The sequence below is a fragment of the Prionailurus viverrinus genome, chromosome A2 (genome assembly GCF_022837055.1).
Source record: "Prionailurus viverrinus isolate Anna chromosome A2, UM_Priviv_1.0, whole genome shotgun sequence".
Taxonomy (NCBI): domain Eukaryota; kingdom Metazoa; phylum Chordata; class Mammalia; order Carnivora; family Felidae; genus Prionailurus; species Prionailurus viverrinus.
In genome coordinates this window covers 8,416,234-8,434,353 of record NC_062562.1, presented here as the reverse complement: position 1 = coordinate 8,434,353, position 18,120 = coordinate 8,416,234, and the positions used below count along the sequence as shown (strand labels likewise).

At 56.2% G+C, this 18,120-nt stretch overlaps 1 protein-coding gene across 1 annotated transcript in view; it reads left to right on the top strand.

Annotated features, from left to right (window-relative positions):
- The window catches only part of CACNA1A (calcium voltage-gated channel subunit alpha1 A), a 273,407-nt gene that overhangs the window by 184,277 nt on the left and 71,010 nt on the right, over positions 1 to 18,120 (top strand). The window contains 9 exon segments of the mRNA XM_047848785.1: positions 2,095 to 2,304; positions 6,223 to 6,335; positions 7,280 to 7,392; positions 7,531 to 7,662; positions 7,955 to 8,027; positions 10,300 to 10,417; positions 10,572 to 10,639; positions 13,383 to 13,489; positions 15,379 to 16,194. Of these exon segments, the coding sequence (XP_047704741.1) occupies positions 2,095 to 2,304; positions 6,223 to 6,335; positions 7,280 to 7,392; positions 7,531 to 7,662; positions 7,955 to 8,027; positions 10,300 to 10,417; positions 10,572 to 10,639; positions 13,383 to 13,489; positions 15,379 to 16,194 (1,750 nt within the window).

Sequence of the window (18,120 nt, the reverse complement as noted above, 5' to 3'; positions counted from 1 at the left end):
TGCTTCCCAGTGGGTGCTGTGCTTGTGGGATATGTCTCCGGGCCAGTGATCAGGAAAGACTTGCTCAATAAATTGGCACATGAACTCGGTCTTCACTGGAGCACTGGGGGTCTAGTAGGACGATGGCCATGGTGGCCAGCATGGGGCTAAGGCGTATTCTCCCAGCGGCCCTGTGAGTGGGCAGTGTGGTTGTCCCGGTTTACAAACGGAGGCACTGAGGCCCCAAGATGCGAAGTGTCTTGGCCAAGGTCACCTGCTGGTTGGCAATGGAACGGATTTTCGGTGGGGCTCCAGCAGGAGTGGGGGGGTGGGGAGCCTCCCGCCCACTGTGACTGAGCTCTCCCTCCTCCTCCCCACGGAACATCCCAACCTGACCTGAGACCTTCAAAAGTCTCAACTCTTTGTCATGCCCTATGGACGCCTGCGGACCCCACATCTTTGGGAGCTGCCAGAAATGCCCCAACTGAGAAGGGGCCGTGAGGAGCCCCGCTGGGGTTCTCAACGGCTGTGAGGTCAGGCAGGCGACGGACATGAGGGAGAGAGGGTCCCGCCACCAGGGCTGGCCAGCTGCCGCCGAGCGGGCATGTGTGTTTAAAATTTTGTGCGTGGGAAGGGAGTGGCGCCCTGGGAGACGTTTGCCGCGTCCCATGCTGGTGGGATGCTGCTGATGCACCTGCTGGGTGGACGAATGAGTGAATGGGCAAGTCAACCAATGAGCGCATGAATCGATGAACAAGCTGGGTGAACAGGGGAAAGAATGAATGAGCCAAAGAACAGTCAACCAACAAACGAATGCCCTCGAAGGTGTTCAAGAAGAGATCATTTAGAAGATAGGAGTCGCGAACCTTCCCCTAAACCTGTCCGCTCTCAGTGCGTGGCATCTCGGTCCCTCCGGGGGCTCAGGCCAAAGACCTTGGCTCCTCTGTCTCTCTCACACCCACACTCGACCGGCAGCAGGCGTTGAAATGTCCCTGAAGTAACACATCCCCAGTCTGCCCACTCTTCTGCCTTCCCAGCCACCGCGGAGTCCAGCCGTCGTTATTGCTGGCCTGGACCAATGCAGTCACCTCCTCCCTCTTCTTGCCCTGGCCTTCCAGACTGTTCCCCTCCTGCAGCAGCTAGAGGGCGCTTGTGAGCAGCTGAGTCAGTTCTCCCCACGGCCCCCGCAAAGCCCCGCTCCTTCCGCAGGGTCCCCACCCTGCCCTCAGCTCCTCCTCGTCTCCCCCTCATCTTCTCCACTCCAGCGATACTGGTTTCCTTATGCCATTCCCCAGATAGGTCAGGCAGGCATATTTCTGCCTCAGGACCTTTGCACTTACTGTCTCCTCTGCCCACAAATACTAAGGGGGCTTAAACCAACGCCTTCACCTTGACCGCTTGGCTTGAATATGGCAGCCTGCCCCATGGTCCCTCCTGAGGCTCCCCAGCCCCCTACACTACTGTCCGTTTTCTTTTTGCCAAAGCACATTGCACCTTCCATCACACTATTACTTTTTTTTTTTAACCATATTTGCTCTCTCTCTCCCCAAATGGAGATTAGTCCCAGGAAGGCAGGGCTCTGCTACCTAGAGTGTCCTAAACACCTGGAGTAGAGCCTGGCACACAGTAGATGCTCCACAAGTAAAAGTGTATGCAGGCAGATTTTTTGCTGCTCACGTCTAAAGTGAAGTGTCCACGGAAACTAAATGTCCTAGCCACACCTCTTCCTGGAGGCTTTCCAGGAGTTCTCCCTGCAGCGAGGGTCCTGAGCAGAAGCTCCTTCCTCATTCCCCCACCGTGGCATGACCCCCAGAGCCATCAGATGCGGCAGGAGAGGGGGAGACGCAGGAGGTTGGCATCATCGGTGGAGAGCCATCTGTCTCCCCGTGACATCCAGAGCTCTCGTTGGTCGTTTGCGATGCTATGATCTTTGCCTTCCTGTAAGCTCCAGCTCTGGAACGCTACGTCCCTGGGTCATGGTGGTTCCCCCCCGGGGGGCTGGACGGCTCGCCCGGGAGGCGGATGGATCCCCTGGCCGGATTCCGTGCCGGGGCCGCGCGGCGGTTAATTTCCTCCACAGGAACGCCCTGACCTCCTCCGTCCTCTCCTCGGCAGGGTCTCCCTTCGCCCGAGCCAGCATTAAAAGTGCCAAGCTGGAGAACTCGACCTTTTTTCACAAAAAGGAGAGGAGGATGCGTTTCTACATCCGCCGCATGGTCAAAACTCAGGCCTTCTACTGGACTGTGCTCAGTCTGGTAGCCCTCAACACTCTGTGTGTCGCTATTGTTCACTACAACCAGCCCGAGTGGCTCTCCGACTTCCTCTGTGAGTACCGCCCGGCCCCGCCCCTGCCCACGCCAGCTCCCTTCCTCCCGGCCCCGCCCCTGCCCACTCCCGCTCCCAACCTCACACCCTTTCCCACTTGTGTCTCTGCGTGTTCCTACCTTAGCCCTTGTTGAGTCTGCCCTTTGATGTGGAGGTGTTTGCAGCTGGCACCTCAATGCGTCTTTGGGCCTGAGGGCTGGAAGCTGGAATTGAGGCCACCAAATACTTCTGTGATTTTTTTTTTAAATTTTTTAATGTTTATTTATTCTTTGAGAGAGAGAGATGGAGAGAGAGAGAGAACGAGCAGGGGAGGGGCAGAGAGAGGGAGACACAGGAATCCCAAGCGGGCTCCGGGCTCCGAGCTGTCAGCGCAGAGCCCACTGCGGGGCTCGAACTCACAAACCGCAAGATCGTGACCTGAGCCGAAGTCGGATATTTAACTGACTGAGCCACCCTGGTGCCCCTGTGATGCTTTTTAAAAGAGAGGCATAAGGGTGCTGGTGAAGGGGGGCATTGGAAGAGAGACAGAAAGGGGTAGAGACCACAGGACAGCCAGATGGAGACAGAAACACACATGCAATTAACAGGTAATATCTCTGGGGATGTTAAAATGAGTGATTTGTGGTTGAGAGAGGGGGATGCTTTAGGGGCAAAGAGTGGCCCTTATGTTGTCCCCATTTTCTCTGCTCGTTTCTGACACTCCCTGCTTCTCCCCTCTTCTTTCAAACCTTCTTCTTCCCCCCCCCCCACCACCACCACCACCCCCGCCACTTTCCTCTCTAGCCCTTTATGACCTCCTTATATCCGGGATTCATTCCTAGAAGATCTGCCCCAACAACTAGGAGAACATCTGTCTCCTTCAGTGGCTCCCAGGACCCCTAAGGCCTTGCCTTTCTGGGCCTATTCCAGATTCCAGGAGTTAGCATGTGATAGTATCAGAATTGATGGCCAGGAGGGGGTGAGGAGAAGCAGTGAGAGGTGGGGAGACCTCTGACCGGGATTTGAAAAATAAAGAGCTCTGAGAAATCAATAAGAGGAGCGTCTGGCGGTGGGGAAGGCAAGCGCATACCCTGGCTCTGGCCTGTGGGCCCCGAGTGAGGATTTCCCAACACCGTTTGCCTGCTGGCTGCCCTCCGCCTGCATCTACTGGCCTGACTTAGGTTCGTAGCTTCTTGCCCCGTCTGGCCTGGTTCGGGGTTGACCCAGACAGCCACTGGAGACAGTCGAGTCTTCGGCCTAGAGAGGCCTAGGAGCCTGGTCCAGGTCATTATTTCCTTGTAACCCTTGTTGTTCTCTGTCACATTGGTTGACCCCTCAGGACACTCCCCAGGGGCCGGCTCTCCTTCTGAGAGCCCTGACCTAGTTCCAACCCTCGTAATTGCATTTGGTCCCCGTGGAGTCTTACAAATGAGGACTCTTTACTTCTTGTTTTAATCTCCTCTGGTAGTCTATTTTTAATCTCCCATATTCTCCACACTAATCACTTTGCTCTGTCTGTCCTGGTTCAGGAACAGAGAGTTGGGACTCCCTGTCCTGGGCTTCTGTGTCTGTAAAGGTCCTCTAGTTATCCCCGTTTGAGGCAAAGGAGACACAGAGAGGTTAAGTAATTTGCCCAGGAACACACAGCTAGTAAGTGACAAAGCCAGGATTTGAACCCAGAATCCAAACTGTGACTAACGACAGATCCCTGCCCTGGCCACCAGATGACCTGGGTTCTCAGTGCCCGCTCTGCGCCTAACTCATCGTGTGACCCCGGACAAGTCACTACCGACAGCCGGCCATCAGCGGAAAGCGTCTTCGTTTATAAAGCACCCTTTTTATTTTATTTGCCACAAAGAAAGAAAGCAGGGCTACTATCTTAAACGAGGACATGTCGATTTGAAGATACACCCCAATTTCCCAGATGTCAAACTGAACAAAAAGCGTGTGTCTTAGAATCTGTGAGGTGTGGTCGTTTCTCGGCGTCTCAGATTTCTCATCTGGAAATTGGGTTTATTGGGCCCTGAAAGTTCTTCCCGACCCTCCGGGGCTACAGACAATTCTCTCAGGTCTTGTGCATTGCCAGCAACCAGGTTGCCATGGTAACTAGGGAGCAGGTTTCCCAAAGTTGTTTCTGGTGGTTCTCGGAATGCACCAGAAGTTACAGCCAGATGTCCCTCGCTGATATTTTGGCCTGACGATCCCAGAGACCCTGGTTTCCCTCAGACACTAGGAGCTCCCTGGTGTCCAAAACACTAAGGGGAAGAAGATTCGGTCAGGAATGTGTGTGAGGGACCTTGACGGTTCAAACCACCTCTTAAAAGAATGATAAAAGAAACACCCTTGACTTTCTTTCTTTTTTTAACGTTTATTTATTTTTGAGGCGGGGAGGGGCAGAGGGAGAGGACAAGAGAATCCCAAGCAGTCTCTGCACTGCCCGCACAGACCCCAACGCGGGACTCGGACCCACAGATCGTGAGATCGTGACCTGAGCCAAAATCGAGAGTCAGACACTTAACCGATTGAGCAACCCTGGCGCCCCAACACCCTTGGCTTTCAAACAGAATTAACTATGTGACCAAAACTGAAACTCTTGGAAGTTTGGGTCCTTTGTCTTCCTTTCTGTTTTCTTCCTCTCAGAAACCCTCCTTACCCCACCAAGAAAGCTCTCTCGGAAAAGGTCTTGAAATGAGCCATTTCTCTGCTGGTGCAAACAAATTCCCATATGTTACCTCTCCCCAGGGCGTTTGGACTATCATGCTTTCTTACCAAAGAACAAAAGTGCTTTATCTTGTCCAAGGCTTTTAGACATCAACAAGACAGGATTCTACCGGGGGGCATCAGATAGGTTTTCCAAGTTGGGAGAAGGGCCGTATCTTAGATTGGTTGCCCCTGAGTCTCCAACTAAGCCCCTGACACAAAGGTTACTAAAAAGACACCGTTATGATTTCTACTTCAGTTTCTCCTTTCTTGTGGCATCCTGGGCTCATTGTTATTTTGTTAGTCGGGCAGTTCGTTCGTTCGTTCGTTCATTAGTTTTTTTTGTTTTTGTTTTTGTTTTTAATTTGTTTTTCAACGTTTATTTATTTTTGGGACAGAGAGAGACAGAGCATGAACAAGGGAGGGGCAGAGAGAGAGGGAGACACAGAATCGGAAACAGGCTCCAGGCTCTGAGCCGTCAGCCCAGAGCCTGACGCGGGGCTCGAACTCACGGACCGCGAGATCGTGACCTGGCTGAAGTCGGACGCTTAACCGACTATGCCACCCAGGCGCCCCCGTTCATTAGTTTTAAAACGTACTGGGGCGCCTGGGTGGCTCAGTCGGTTGAGCATCCGACTTCGGCTTAGGTCATGATCTCGCGGTCCGTGAGTTCGAGCCCCGCCTCGGGCTCTGTGCTGACGGCTCGGAGCCTGGAGCCTGTTTCGGATTCTGTGTCTCCCTCTCTCTCTGCCCCTCCCCCGTTCATGCTCTGTCTCTCTGTGTCTCAAGAATGAATAAAACGTTACAAAAAATTTTTTAAATAAAAAAATAAAACGTACTAAGCACACAGGAACCCACCAGCCAGCACAAAACCTGAGTCCTTGGCAAGGACCTGTGCCCAGCTGTTATCGCTGAACCAGAGCAAAAAAGTGCGTGGTGGAGAGCCATGGAACTTTCCCCACTCCTTTTTAAGATCGGCCAGGGGTTGGTGGGTTGGAGGGTGGGGGACAATTGTTGTTCCTCACTTTAACAGAGGAGAAACTGAGGCCCGTGGAAAGGAAACTTGCATAATCTTCAGCCAAGGCCACCAACGACCCTCCTCTCTCCCTGCCTGCCAGGCCAGATGGATGGGGTTGTTATTAACAGGAAAGTCAGAGCCGCCTGGAACCCCGCCCCCCCGCCCCGCCACGCACTCCACAAACCTAACTTCCTTTCCGTTCTCCCTCCTCTCCCTTCTAGACTATGCAGAATTCATTTTCTTAGGACTCTTTATGTCCGAAATGTTTATAAAAATGTACGGGCTTGGGACGCGGCCTTACTTCCACTCTTCCTTCAACTGCTTTGACTGTGGGGTAAGTACTCTCGTTGATAGGAAGTTCAACTCTCCGGCTCTGGCCAAGAACGGCTGATGCCTGGGCACCTCAGAAAGGGAACAGTAGGGTCACGTCTGGACGTGAGAGACGCAGCCGAATGCAGAAGGAATGACAGGGCAATCCCAGATACCGGTGAGGACACAGAGGTTCCGAAACTTTTAGCCACTGCCAGCGGGAGGGAAACGTTCAGGCCCTCTTTCGTTTATAAAAGTTCCAAACCAAAGGACCCAACATCGCGTGGCAGCAAAATGGAGAAGTAAACTGTGGCACGGCCACGTAACAGAATTCTCCACAGCGAGGAGAGGCGACCAGCCGCAGACATTGACAAAAATCAGCCCGTAGAGCAGGATTCCGCTCCGCTCACGTCAGATCAAAAGGATAAAAACTAGACGACTGTATGTTGGTTAAGGATGATGCCTGAGAACTTTAAAGGGGCAAGGACCTCAAAAACCGTTACGCTCAGTGAAAGAAGCCAGACCCAAAAGGTCACATACTGCATAATTCCATTTCTGTGAAAGGTCCAGAATAGACATATCCATAGAGACCGGAAGCAGATTAGTGGTTGTGGGGAGGAGGAAGGAATGGGGAGTGACTGCTCATGGGGAGACAGGGTCTCTTGGGGGAGCGATGAAAATGTCTCAGAACTGCATAGAGGTGACGCTGACACAACATTGTGAATGCGCGAAGAGCCGCCGGGTTGTGTGCTTCAAGTGGTTACTTTGACGTTCTGTGGGTTTCACTTCGATTTCTGAAAAAACGCAAGGAAATGGTTACTGCAGTACCCAGGGGCCCCTCGAGGCTTCTGGGGGTGGAGACCCTCACCCTGCTTCCGTGTGGGGGCATCTTGGTTGGGTTCCCGTAAGGTCCGGGGCCAGGGCACGGTTTCCAGGGCCCTGGACGCGAGACCAGGTTCTCTGCTCCAGGTTATCATCGGGAGCATCTTCGAGGTCATCTGGGCCGTCATAAAACCCGGCACATCCTTTGGAATCAGCGTGTTACGAGCCCTCAGGTTATTGCGTATTTTCAAAGTCACAAAGTAAGTCTCTGGAGCTCCCCCGGCATCCCAGCAGGGGCGGGGATGGGGACCGGGGTGGGGCCGCCTCCAGCTTGTGGGGACGGGCAGGCTCAGCTGACCGGCCTGACCGCCCCTCCCCGACCCGGGCTCTGCTGGCAGGTACTGGGCATCACTCAGGAACCTGGTCGTCTCTCTTCTCAACTCCATGAAATCCATCATCAGCCTGTTGTTCCTCCTTTTCCTGTTCATCGTGGTCTTCGCCCTTTTGGGAATGCAACTCTTCGGCGGCCAGTAAGCGCTCAGCAGACTCCCTGACTTCCGCTTCCCCGGGGTCCCGTGCGGGGACAGAAGCGGGTCTGGTGCGTCCAGAGACCCAGGCTCGCCTCCATCCCGCAGACCGCCCCCCTCGTGGCTCCGGGCGCCCAGTGTATTCACTTGGATGGGCGGGGTCCTAGGTACCAGTCAGGGTGTCCTTCTGGGGAACAGAGATGCTGGAGATGTTGCCCTGGAGACAGGATGCTGAGCTAAGCCCTCAGAGCACCCAGGGCAGGGCCAGCGTGAAATGCCTGTGTCCTCCCCACAGGTTTAACTTCGATGAAGGGACTCCTCCTACCAATTTCGACACTTTTCCAGCAGCAATAATGACAGTGTTTCAGGTACGGTCTTCACCTGGCCCCCGTGGGCGGATACCTCTTAGTGCCAGAGACTAAAGCAACCATTCAGCCTAGGAGGGGGGCTCCTCGAATCGCTCTTCCTCCGCTTTGCCTTGTCCCGCTGTTTTAAAATACAGGTTTTAGAATTATTCAGACACGGTGAGGCCAGCAGATCTCCGTGAGATCGCAACCTCAATCAACAATGGTGGGTAAATGCCATTGGAAAGGCAGTCTGTTGTACTTGGAGATCCCAAGAGAGGAAGTCCACGGCGGGCCACGCAGGGCCACGAGGGGGAGGTCAGGAGGCAGAGAAGGGGGAACATGAGCACGAGCCTTTATTGTGGTTTCTGCAGGAAGGATCCCGCGAGGCAGGGTAAGGAGATTTAGAAGTGGCTACTGGAATGATTTCAGCGGGGCTCTGGGCGTGGGGGCCATCTCGGGTTAGCTGATGAGAAAGATCAGGGGACTGTGGGCCCCGAGTGTAAGAGCCCCATAGAGGAGGTGGTTGGTTTGCACTTGAAAAGTGCACACCATGGGCAAGTTGGCCATTATGTCTAGGAATTAGCTGGCCCTGACCCCCTCCAGGGTCAACCAACCCCCCACCCCCACCCCCACCAAGTCACAGCATCAGAATACAGAAAATAAGGCATGGTTACCACACCCATCCTCCCTGGATTAGGAGATGCCCCTGATCCCACATTCCAAGGCAAAGAGACCCTGGGCGCTCTCCCCAAACCAACTGCTGCATCTGTGTGGGCACATGCCCTGAGGTCGGGGACTGACCTGGCTGGGACCACCAGAGCCTGGTGGGTTCTGTCTCTTTGTGGGGTGGGGGAGACAGGGAATCTACGGAAAATGTGACTTCACTTTCTCCTTCCCCGGGGAGGGCAGTTTCTAAAAGAGAACCCCCGGACAGGGGGTTAGAAAGGGAAACTAGCCATGAAGAGTGTTGATGGTGGGTCTTGAGCACAGGGGTTCTTGTCTAAGGGGGGGGTCTGTCCCCCAAGGACACTTGGAAGTTCTAGAACCGTGGTTGGTTGTCACAGCCCTGGGGGAGTTACGCTACAGGCTCCTGGTGGGTAGAGGGCAGGGCTGCTGCTCGGTACCCCACAGTGCCCAGGACGGCCCCTTAACAGAGAATGACCCGGTCCCCAAATGTCAGCAGGCAGGGCTGAGGCTGAGAGACCCACATTAACGGGTTGACATTTTTGGAGTTGATTCACATTTAGTTTATCCTTGTGGAAATATTACAGAGGAGGGAAGTTGGATTTGGTTTTTTTTTTTTTTTTTTTTTTTTTTTTAGTGAGCGTGTGGGTGACGCATGCCTGTCCCCTCAGTCCATCCCATAAGCATCAGGGAGACTTGTGTTTGCCAGCACCTGCCTCCCTGTGCCTGACACATTCTCCCTTCACTGCCACCCGCCCTGCCCCGAGGCACAGCAGGCCAGAAGGACCAGTGAATATGCGGCTTAAGCACCAGAAATTTATTTCTCGTGTATCTGGAGGCTGGGAGTCCATGAGCAAGGTGCCCGCGGGGTTGGTTGCTGGTTAGGACTCTCTTCCTGGTTTACAAATGGCCACCTTCCCACCGTGTCCTCACATGGCATGGAGATGGGGAGAGACAGAACAAGTTCTCTGGTGTCTCTTCTTATAAAGGCCCCAGTTCCCATGATGAGAGGCCCATCATCATGACCTCATCTAACCCTGATTACCCCCCCATCCCCAAATACCGTCACATGAGGTTTTAGATCTTAAACGGACCGGGGCACCTGGGTGGCTCAGTCGGCTAAGTGTCCGACTTCCGCTCGGGTCCTGATCTCACAGCTGGGGAGTTCGGCTCAGGTGGTGATCTCACGGTCTGTGAGTTCGAGCCCCGCGTCGGGCTCTGTGCTGACAGCTCAGAGCCTGGAGCCGGCTTGGGATTCTGTGTCTCCCTCTCTCTCTGCCCCTGTCCTGCTCACGTTCTTTCTCTCTCTCTTTCGCTCTCAAAAACAAACATGAAAAAAAATATATTTTAGAGCTTCAACCTATGAATTTAGGGGGGCGCAGCTCCGTCTGTAGTGAATCCCCTGGTCACAGGAGGCAGGACAGAACGAGCTGTGACTCCCCCAGAGGCACCTTTCCCTGGAAGCCAGGCCGAGAGCCCCTCAGGGCAGGGGTGGCCCCTCCCACGCCCCAAGAGCCACCGCAGGCAGGCGCCAGCTCCGCAGCCAAGGCGTCTCCGCGGGGCCCGTGGCTGAGAGGGGTTGGCTGTGTGTTTCTCCGTCCCCTTTCAGATCCTGACGGGCGAAGACTGGAACGAGGTCATGTATGACGGTATCAAGTCTCAGGGGGGCGTGCAGGGCGGCATGGTCTTCTCCATCTACTTCATCGTGCTGACGCTCTTCGGGAACTGTATCCTCCGCGGGGCGGGGCCGGCGGGGGCGGGGCGGGGGCGGGGCCGGCGGGGGCGGGGCCGGGGGAGCAGCCGGGCGGCGAGGGAGGGTCCTCGAGGCCCGGGTACCCGGGGTCCGAGTGGTGGTGCTTTCCCTGACTCCAGCGCCTGCAGACACCCTCCTGAACGTGTTCTTAGCCATCGCGGTGGATAATTTGGCCAACGCCCAGGAGCTCACCAAGGTGGAGTTGGTGGGAGAATGCTTCTCCCTCGGGCAAAGTTACCGCCTGCTTGTGGCCGATCAGCACAGTGCTGGGCGTGGGGGTGGAGACAGGGTCCGAGCTTTTGCCCTGGAGGCTCTGTTCCCCGGGAGAAGGAGCCCCCTCCCCCCTGAAACAGTCTGTCTCTGATCAAGAGGATTCCACAGCAAAGAAGGTGGGGGGGCGTAAGGCTGCGGGGCTGCCACAGGAAACAGATGGCAGGCTCCACCCGAGGGCCCATGTATAGGGAGCGGGGAGCGTCAAGGGACCTCTCCAAGGAATGGCGCAGCCCCCAGGCCAGCAGGCACTGTCACCACCCCAGACCTGAAGGGATGGGACAGGTGGGAAAACCCACACAGGGGCCTGAGGCTCACCTCGTGGCCCCATGAGCTTGGGAGCTGGCCGGACGTCGCCCCCAAGTGACATCAGTAAAGAATTAGATGCTCCCGGTGCCGGGCATCGCTGTTCTCTCCCTTTTGCAGAAGGGGAAACTGAGGCTCAGAAAGGCAAAGTCACTGGCCCCAGATGGTATGATAATAGCAGCTACTATTCACAGTAGCACACTGTGCACGTCAGGTACTCGACACAGTTCTTGCTCTACAGTAAGTGCCCAATAAAGGGAGCAAAACTTCGTGTCAGATGCCTCTTAGAGCAGCCTTGGACTCCCTGGAACTCGGATGCGTCTCAGCTGGGCACAGAGGAGGCAACACTGCTTTCAGGAACACAGCTCACACCCTTGGGAGAGCCCACAAGCAGGGCTGCTGGGAATGGTTGTACAGGTTGCGCACTGCACAAAGGAAGCTGGCACCTTTTCTGCAATTTCAGAGGAGGCTGTTGGGAAACAGCCCCATCACATGAAGAGAACATGTGCAGAGTCTTCCTGTGAGCCCAGGAGGGCCAGGCCTGGGGCTTCCCTCCTCTTCATGGTCCCATCTCTAGTGCTTTGAGGTGTTCAGGACACGTTCGTGGAACTGAACCGAACTGAGCGGACGTTGCCCGTTGCCAAACCCTCCATCTGCTGGCCCTGGCAGGGGGGAGAGAGAGTTTCCCGGGAGAAACGGAAGGCTCTGCTGCCCCAAGCACACGGCCACGAGCCTGGTCACCATGGAGCTGGCTGGCTCCAGGGGCTAATCCAACCGTATGCTCATCCGAGTTCCGAGAGCCCGTCCTCAGGGGCTGTCACGGGGGAGAGGGTGCGCCGGGAGCATGGGAGAAGGGGAGAGAGAAAGGCGAGATCATCTATTTAGTAGGGACATTCTCCTCCAGACCAACTTGTTTCCTTCATTTATCCTGCAGGTATTCCTTGGGCATTTCATGAGGCAGGTACCCCACTAAGCCCCCGATGTGTTGGTCTTATTGAATCTTCTCAGAAACCCCCAGAATCAAGTTCTCTGAGCCCCCCTTTTACAGACTGTGTCTTTCAAAAGCATTTCTTGAGCACCTCCCGTGAGCAGAGCCTGGTCTAAGAGCCAAGGATGTGGCAGTGAACAAAAAGGCAGAAATCCCTGCCCTCGCGGGGCCGACATTCGGGAGGGAGAGACAGACACGAAATCAGTTTCTCAGGGGGTGAGAAGTGCTCAGGTGGGAGATAGCGAGGCACCCAGAGGCGACGTTAACAGCGAGCCAAGGAGCTGGGATTTGAATCCACGTGGGTCCAGAACTTGTGCTCTGACCCACGTGTACTGTTGCTTAAGCCCGAGCGTGTTTGATACTCGCCCAGGAGCTTGTTGAAAATGCAGATTCCACGGGGCCCAGCCCGGGGATTTTCGGGGGCGGGGCGGGGGGGGGGGGGGACCTGGGAACTTGCATCTGCAAAGCCACTGAGGCAGGTGGTCCAGGGGCCCAGCTCTGAGAAACGCTGGGTGAGATGCCAGAAGGAAAGAAGGCCTTCTGAGAACAGGGTGGCTGGTCGGGGCCCACCTCTGTGTGGTCACTGACAGAGCGTCCTGATCTGACCGTTTCCGAGGTGGTTAAGGTTGCTTCTGGCCCCAGAGATCGCAGTGCAGGGGGAGAGGCACCCTGCCACATAGCCCGACACTTCTTACTGGTGGGTTCATCTCTGGCCATTCCTTCCTCGTTGCTTTTCCTTTGCTTTTTCTTTGTGGGCTTTTCTGTTTTACGAATGAGGCCCTGCATGAGGGCTGAATGAAGAAGGCTTTAAAGCCCCAACACATCTTCTTCTGTGTTTGTAAAACATCTTCCACCCTCCTCCTCTCTGAACCTAACCGGCCGGGAATATAAGCTCCTCTCCCGATTCCCCTTCTGGAAGCTGTTGGCAGTGCACGGAATGGGCCAGGGTTTCTGCATGTGGGGGCTAGTCCGTGTTTTTAAAAAGTCTGGGTTCGGAGAGCTTAACCCAGAAGGGAGAGGGAGAGGGAGGTCTTCGCATTAATTTCCGGCTCGTTGAGACGGGGTGCAGAAAAGTCTCCATTGTGGGAAAGCAAGGGAGTCTCTTTCCCCTTTGGTTTTCTCCTGGCTGTGTCCTAAACAGGATTAAGAACGAGCTGGAGACTGAGCCTGCACCTAGAGGGGATAGCAGTACACTTGACCGACACGGGGCACCTGTTCCGATCTGCGGGGCTCGGCTCGGGGCAGGCGGGGGGGGGGGGGGTCGATACCCAGGCCACACCTGCTTGTAAATATTTTCCCATGTTGCCCTTTGGTGGCAGTAGGGTCAGCAGGCCTGGTTCATGTTTTGTGAACAGGGTCCCCGTGTGTCTTTCAGGATGAACAAGAAGAAGAAGAGGCAGCCAACCAGAAGCTGGCCCTGCAGAAAGCCAAGGAGGTGGCAGAAGTGAGTCCCCTGTCAGCCGCCAACATGTCCATAGCTGTGTAAGTGCCCCGAACTCCACAGAATGCTGTCCAGGGTCCTCACGTCTGCACCCTCCCAGTCAAGAATTTGGGGGCAAGGACCAGTCCCTGACAGGGGTGAGCTTTAGGAAGAGGTGCTTCTGCTCTATCGCCCAGTTGTACTCAACAGATAGTTAATAAGCGCCTCTTACGTGCCAAGTATTGTTCTAGCAACTGGGGATATGGTATTAATAGGGGGTTAAGGGGCGTAGGGGGAGCCAGGGGTGGAGAGAGTTGGGACTTTAAATAAAGTTGCCGTGGAAGACCTGGCTGAGAAGGAGATAAGACCAGAAGGAGGTGAGGGAGGAGCCAGGCAGGGGGATCTTAGGGAAGATCATAGCAGGCAGCAGGAACAGTATATACAAAGGTCCTGGGGCAGGAATGTGCCTAGTGTGTTTAGGGAACATGAAGGAGGCCACTGTGACTGAAGTAGAGGGAGGGAGGGAGGGAGGAGAGTGGGAGGAAGTGAAGGCAGAGAGGTGATAAGCAGATCATGCAGGGTCATGGATGGGCTGTGGACTTTGGATCTGAGTCAGATGGGGGCCATGGAGGGCTCTGGAGCACAGGAGGGGCAAGACCTGACTCGGGTGCTCATGGGCCCCCTCTGGCAGCTGTCAAGGGAACAGGCTGTAGGGAACAAGGGTGGGAGTCAGGGGACCAGGTTGGAGGCTACATTCATTGGTCCGTACAAAAGAGATCGTGGGACTGCAGTGGGGTGGTGGCCGTGGTGATGGATGTAGCTGAGTTCTAGACACATCATGAAAGGTAGAGTGGACAGAGTTCCCTGGTGAATCCGAGGTGGTGAGGTGGTGAGAGTTCAGGTATCTTGATTAAAGGGAGATCCGTTGAGCCAACCCACACTCTGCCTGTGTTGGATGTCCCAGGGACGTTGCACACCGAGGGACAGTGCATGATGTGACGGTGGGGAGGGGGCTTTCTTTGCCATAGTGGAAGGAGGAGAGGTGGCTGTGAAAGAGCCCAGGAAAACACATAATCAGACAAGTGAGTTTGGGTGTGCAGTCTATGGAAGGTGGTGGTCTGTATAAAACCATCAATGGGGGTCCCTGGGTGGCTCAGTCGGTTGAGCGTCCGACTTCAGCTCAGGTCACCATCTCACGGTTCTTGAGTTTGAGCCCCGTGTTGGGCTCTTTGCTGACGGCTCAGAGCCTGGAGCCTGCTTCGGATTCTGGGTCTCCCTCTCTCTCTCTGCCCCTCTCCCACTTGTGCTCTCTCTCTGTCTCTCAAAAATAAATAAATGTAAAAAAAACAAAAAAAACTATCAATGCCCGCAAAAACCCTAGAGAAGTCTGTATACCCCAGACTGGGCTGCAGGCTGGCCAGCACTGGCCCTGTGGGTAAATAGGCACCATTGGGTAAATAGGCACTGCCCAAGACTCCCCAGTGCCCACCCTGGCTCCCCCTGGGACCACCCAGACCCTCCATGACCCAGAATTAAAAGATCATGTGGACGATTCCAGAATCTGCTCCAGGCCAACGTCCACTGTGATGGCTTATCCCCGAGGTTAAGATACTTTGACCATCAAGGCTACATCCCCCAGGGGGTCACGTGCTACAATTTGAGGAAGCCTGGAGAGGACAACGGGAACACCCACCTGGGCTGAGACCCCCCCCCCCCATCAGTCACACCCAAAGACACCTGCTGGATGGAGACACCCACCTGGGCCAAGGCCCTGGCTAGGCCAGGATGCCCAGCCGGCTTGAGTTTTCGGCACAGGCGGAGCCACCTGGTTGGGCTGAAATACCCTCCCCGGTGGAGAGGCCCCCCGGGCGAGACATTCGCCGAGGGGCCTGAGCAGGCCACGTGGCCCAGCGCGCTAACCCCCACCCCCACCCCCACCCTTCCCTTGCAGGAAGGAGCAGCAGAAGAACCAGAAGCCCACCAAGTCGGTGTGGGAGCAGCGGACCAGCGAGATGCGGAAGCAGAACCTGCTGGCCAGCCGGGAGGCCCTGTACAACGAGATGGACCCGGACGAGCGCTGGAAGGCCTCGTACGCCCGGCATCTGCGGCCGGACATGAAGACCCACCTGGACCGGCCGCTGGTGGTCGACCCCCAGGAGAACCGCAACAACAACACCAACAAGAGCCGGGCGGCCGAGCCCACCGTGGACCAGCGCCTCGGCCAGCAGCGAGCCGAGGACTTCCTCAGGAAACAGGCCCGCTACCACGACCGGGCCCGGGACCCCAGCGGCTCGATGGGCCTGGACCCCCGCAGGCCCTGGGCCGGCAGCCAGGAAGCCGAGCTGAGCCGGGAGGGGCCCTACGGCCGCGAGTCGGACCACCACGCGCGGGAGGGCGGCCTGGAGCAGCCGGGCTTCTGGGAGGGCGAGGCCGAGCGGGCCAAGGCCGGGGACCCCCACCGGAGGCACGCCCACCGGCAGGGGGGCAGCAGGGAGAGCCGCAGCGGCTCGCCCCGCACGGGGGCCGACGGCGAGCCGCGCCGGCACCGGGCCCACCGCCGGCCGGGCGAGGAGGGCGCGGAGGACAAGGCGGAGCGGAGGTCCCGGCACCGCGAGGGCAGCCGGCCGGCCCGGGGCGGCGAGGGCGGCGAGGGCGACGGGCCCGAGGGCGGCGAGCGGAGGAGGCGGCACCGGCACGGCCCCCCGGCCTCCTACGAGGCGGACGCAGCTCGCAGGGAGGACCGAGAGCGCCGCCACCGGAGGAGGAAGTAAGTGGGTGTGACCCCTGATCTGGGTTGGTGGCAGCGGTAGTAGCGACGCCGGCCGTGGGGCCCGTTCCTCTGGTGGAGCGTCTCGGTCCTCTCCACCTCTTCTCCTCCACCGCCCGCCCCGCCCCCCCAGCCCTGCGCCCCGCCCCCCGCCCGCCGCCCCGTCCCCAAGCCCTGCACCCCGCCCCCCACCCCCTTCGGGCAGATGGATCCCAGTGTCACAGATTGGAAACCCAGGGGTGGAGCGCCTTGCCCAAGGTCACACGTGCAGTAGATGGCGCGGCCAGAGGCTGCAGGCCCACCATTTCGCCCTGGTGCCATGTCTCTGGGAACATCTATGAGAAATTCCCCGCGCCCCCCACTCCCACGTCCCCCCAGAATTCTTGGCGCTGTTCCATGTAGTTGCTGTGTGACCTGGCGCCGGTGACTTCACGTCTCTGGGCCTCCGTTTCCTCCATCTGTAAAATGGAGATGGGGGGGTCCACTTGGGTCGTTGCTGGAATTAAGAGATCACTCATGGAAAAAACCCGGAAGAGCGGCCGACACCTTAAGTACTCGGTACATGCAGGCCGTTTTTTAGCTGTTAATGAGGCAGCCATCTTTTTTAGCCACACTGGGCCCTCGGAATTGAAAGGAGAGCGGGGTTCAGGCTTCTGGAGGCCTGTTCCAGGCCAGAGCCCTGCCCAGTGGGAAACAGCATCCTCGTGTTCTTGGTACTTTGGAACACTGCTTCCGGTCCTGTGGTGATTCTATATATAGGAGCCCAACGATGTTGAAACAGACATCGTTCTTGTATTCATTGATGTCCCGTTAGTTTTCTTTTCTATCACCACGAGGGCATCATATTGATTTTTTAATGATGTGTTTAAGTGGCTCTGTTATATGACATAGGCACTAGGCCAGCACTTAACCAAAACTGAGTGTGTGCGCGAATCCCCAGGGATCTTCTTAAACTACAGATTCTAATTCCTTGGGTCTCAGGTGCAGCCTGAGATTCTGCCTTCCTAAGGAGCTCCCAGGGGAGACTGATGCTGGTCCAAGGACCACACTTTGAGTCGAGAAGAGTCCAGAGGGCAAAGTTAAGTGACGCAAGGCCCTGCGTGCAGAGTCCCCAGGAATGCGACAGCTGGAAATGCTGGCGGGCTCCAGGTGCTGTGGGCCGTTCAGGTGACACGAGGGAGTGGCCACCAGTGTTGAGATTTTCCCAAGTGGAGAACGCCCCTTGGTGAAGTTCCATATGCGATCGGGTCTGGCGTTCCTTCAGTGCGTCCAGTAGCTGCATTCCGGGGACATGGGGTGTGTATTTCACGCATACGAGATACGCCCATACGTAGAACGGAGTCACGTTAAAACTAAAGACGCAGGTCATCACGAGCAGATTTTTCGGCCGTGTCAGGGACGTTAGAAAGTCGTGAAGCGGGGCGGAGGGGGCACGCCTGGATGGCTCAGTCGGTCGGGTGTCCAGTTTTTGATCTCAGCTCAGGTCGTGATCTCAGGGTCGTGAGCTAGGCCTGGAACCTGCTTTAAAAAAAAAAAAAAAAAGAAAGAAAGTCACGAAGGGGCCCCGACGCGGGCCTCGAACTCCTCACCGCCAGATCATGACCTGAGCCACCAGGCGCCTGGGTTTTTGTTTTTTGTTTTTTGGTTTTTTTTAATGTTGACTTATTTTTGAGGGGCAGAGACTGAGCAGGGGAGGTGCAGAGAGAGAGGGAGACAGAGAATCCCGAGCAGGACGTGGGGCTTGATCCCATGAACCGTGAGATCATGACCTGAGCTGAAACCAAGAGTCAGTTGCTCAACTGACTGAGCCGTCCGGTCAGCTGGATGGCTATTGCTGTTATCAGTGTCACTTACACCATTAGGATTTTCTCATCAGCAGATATAAAAAACATCTTTGCATCCATAGCCTTTAGAGTGACCACCCCA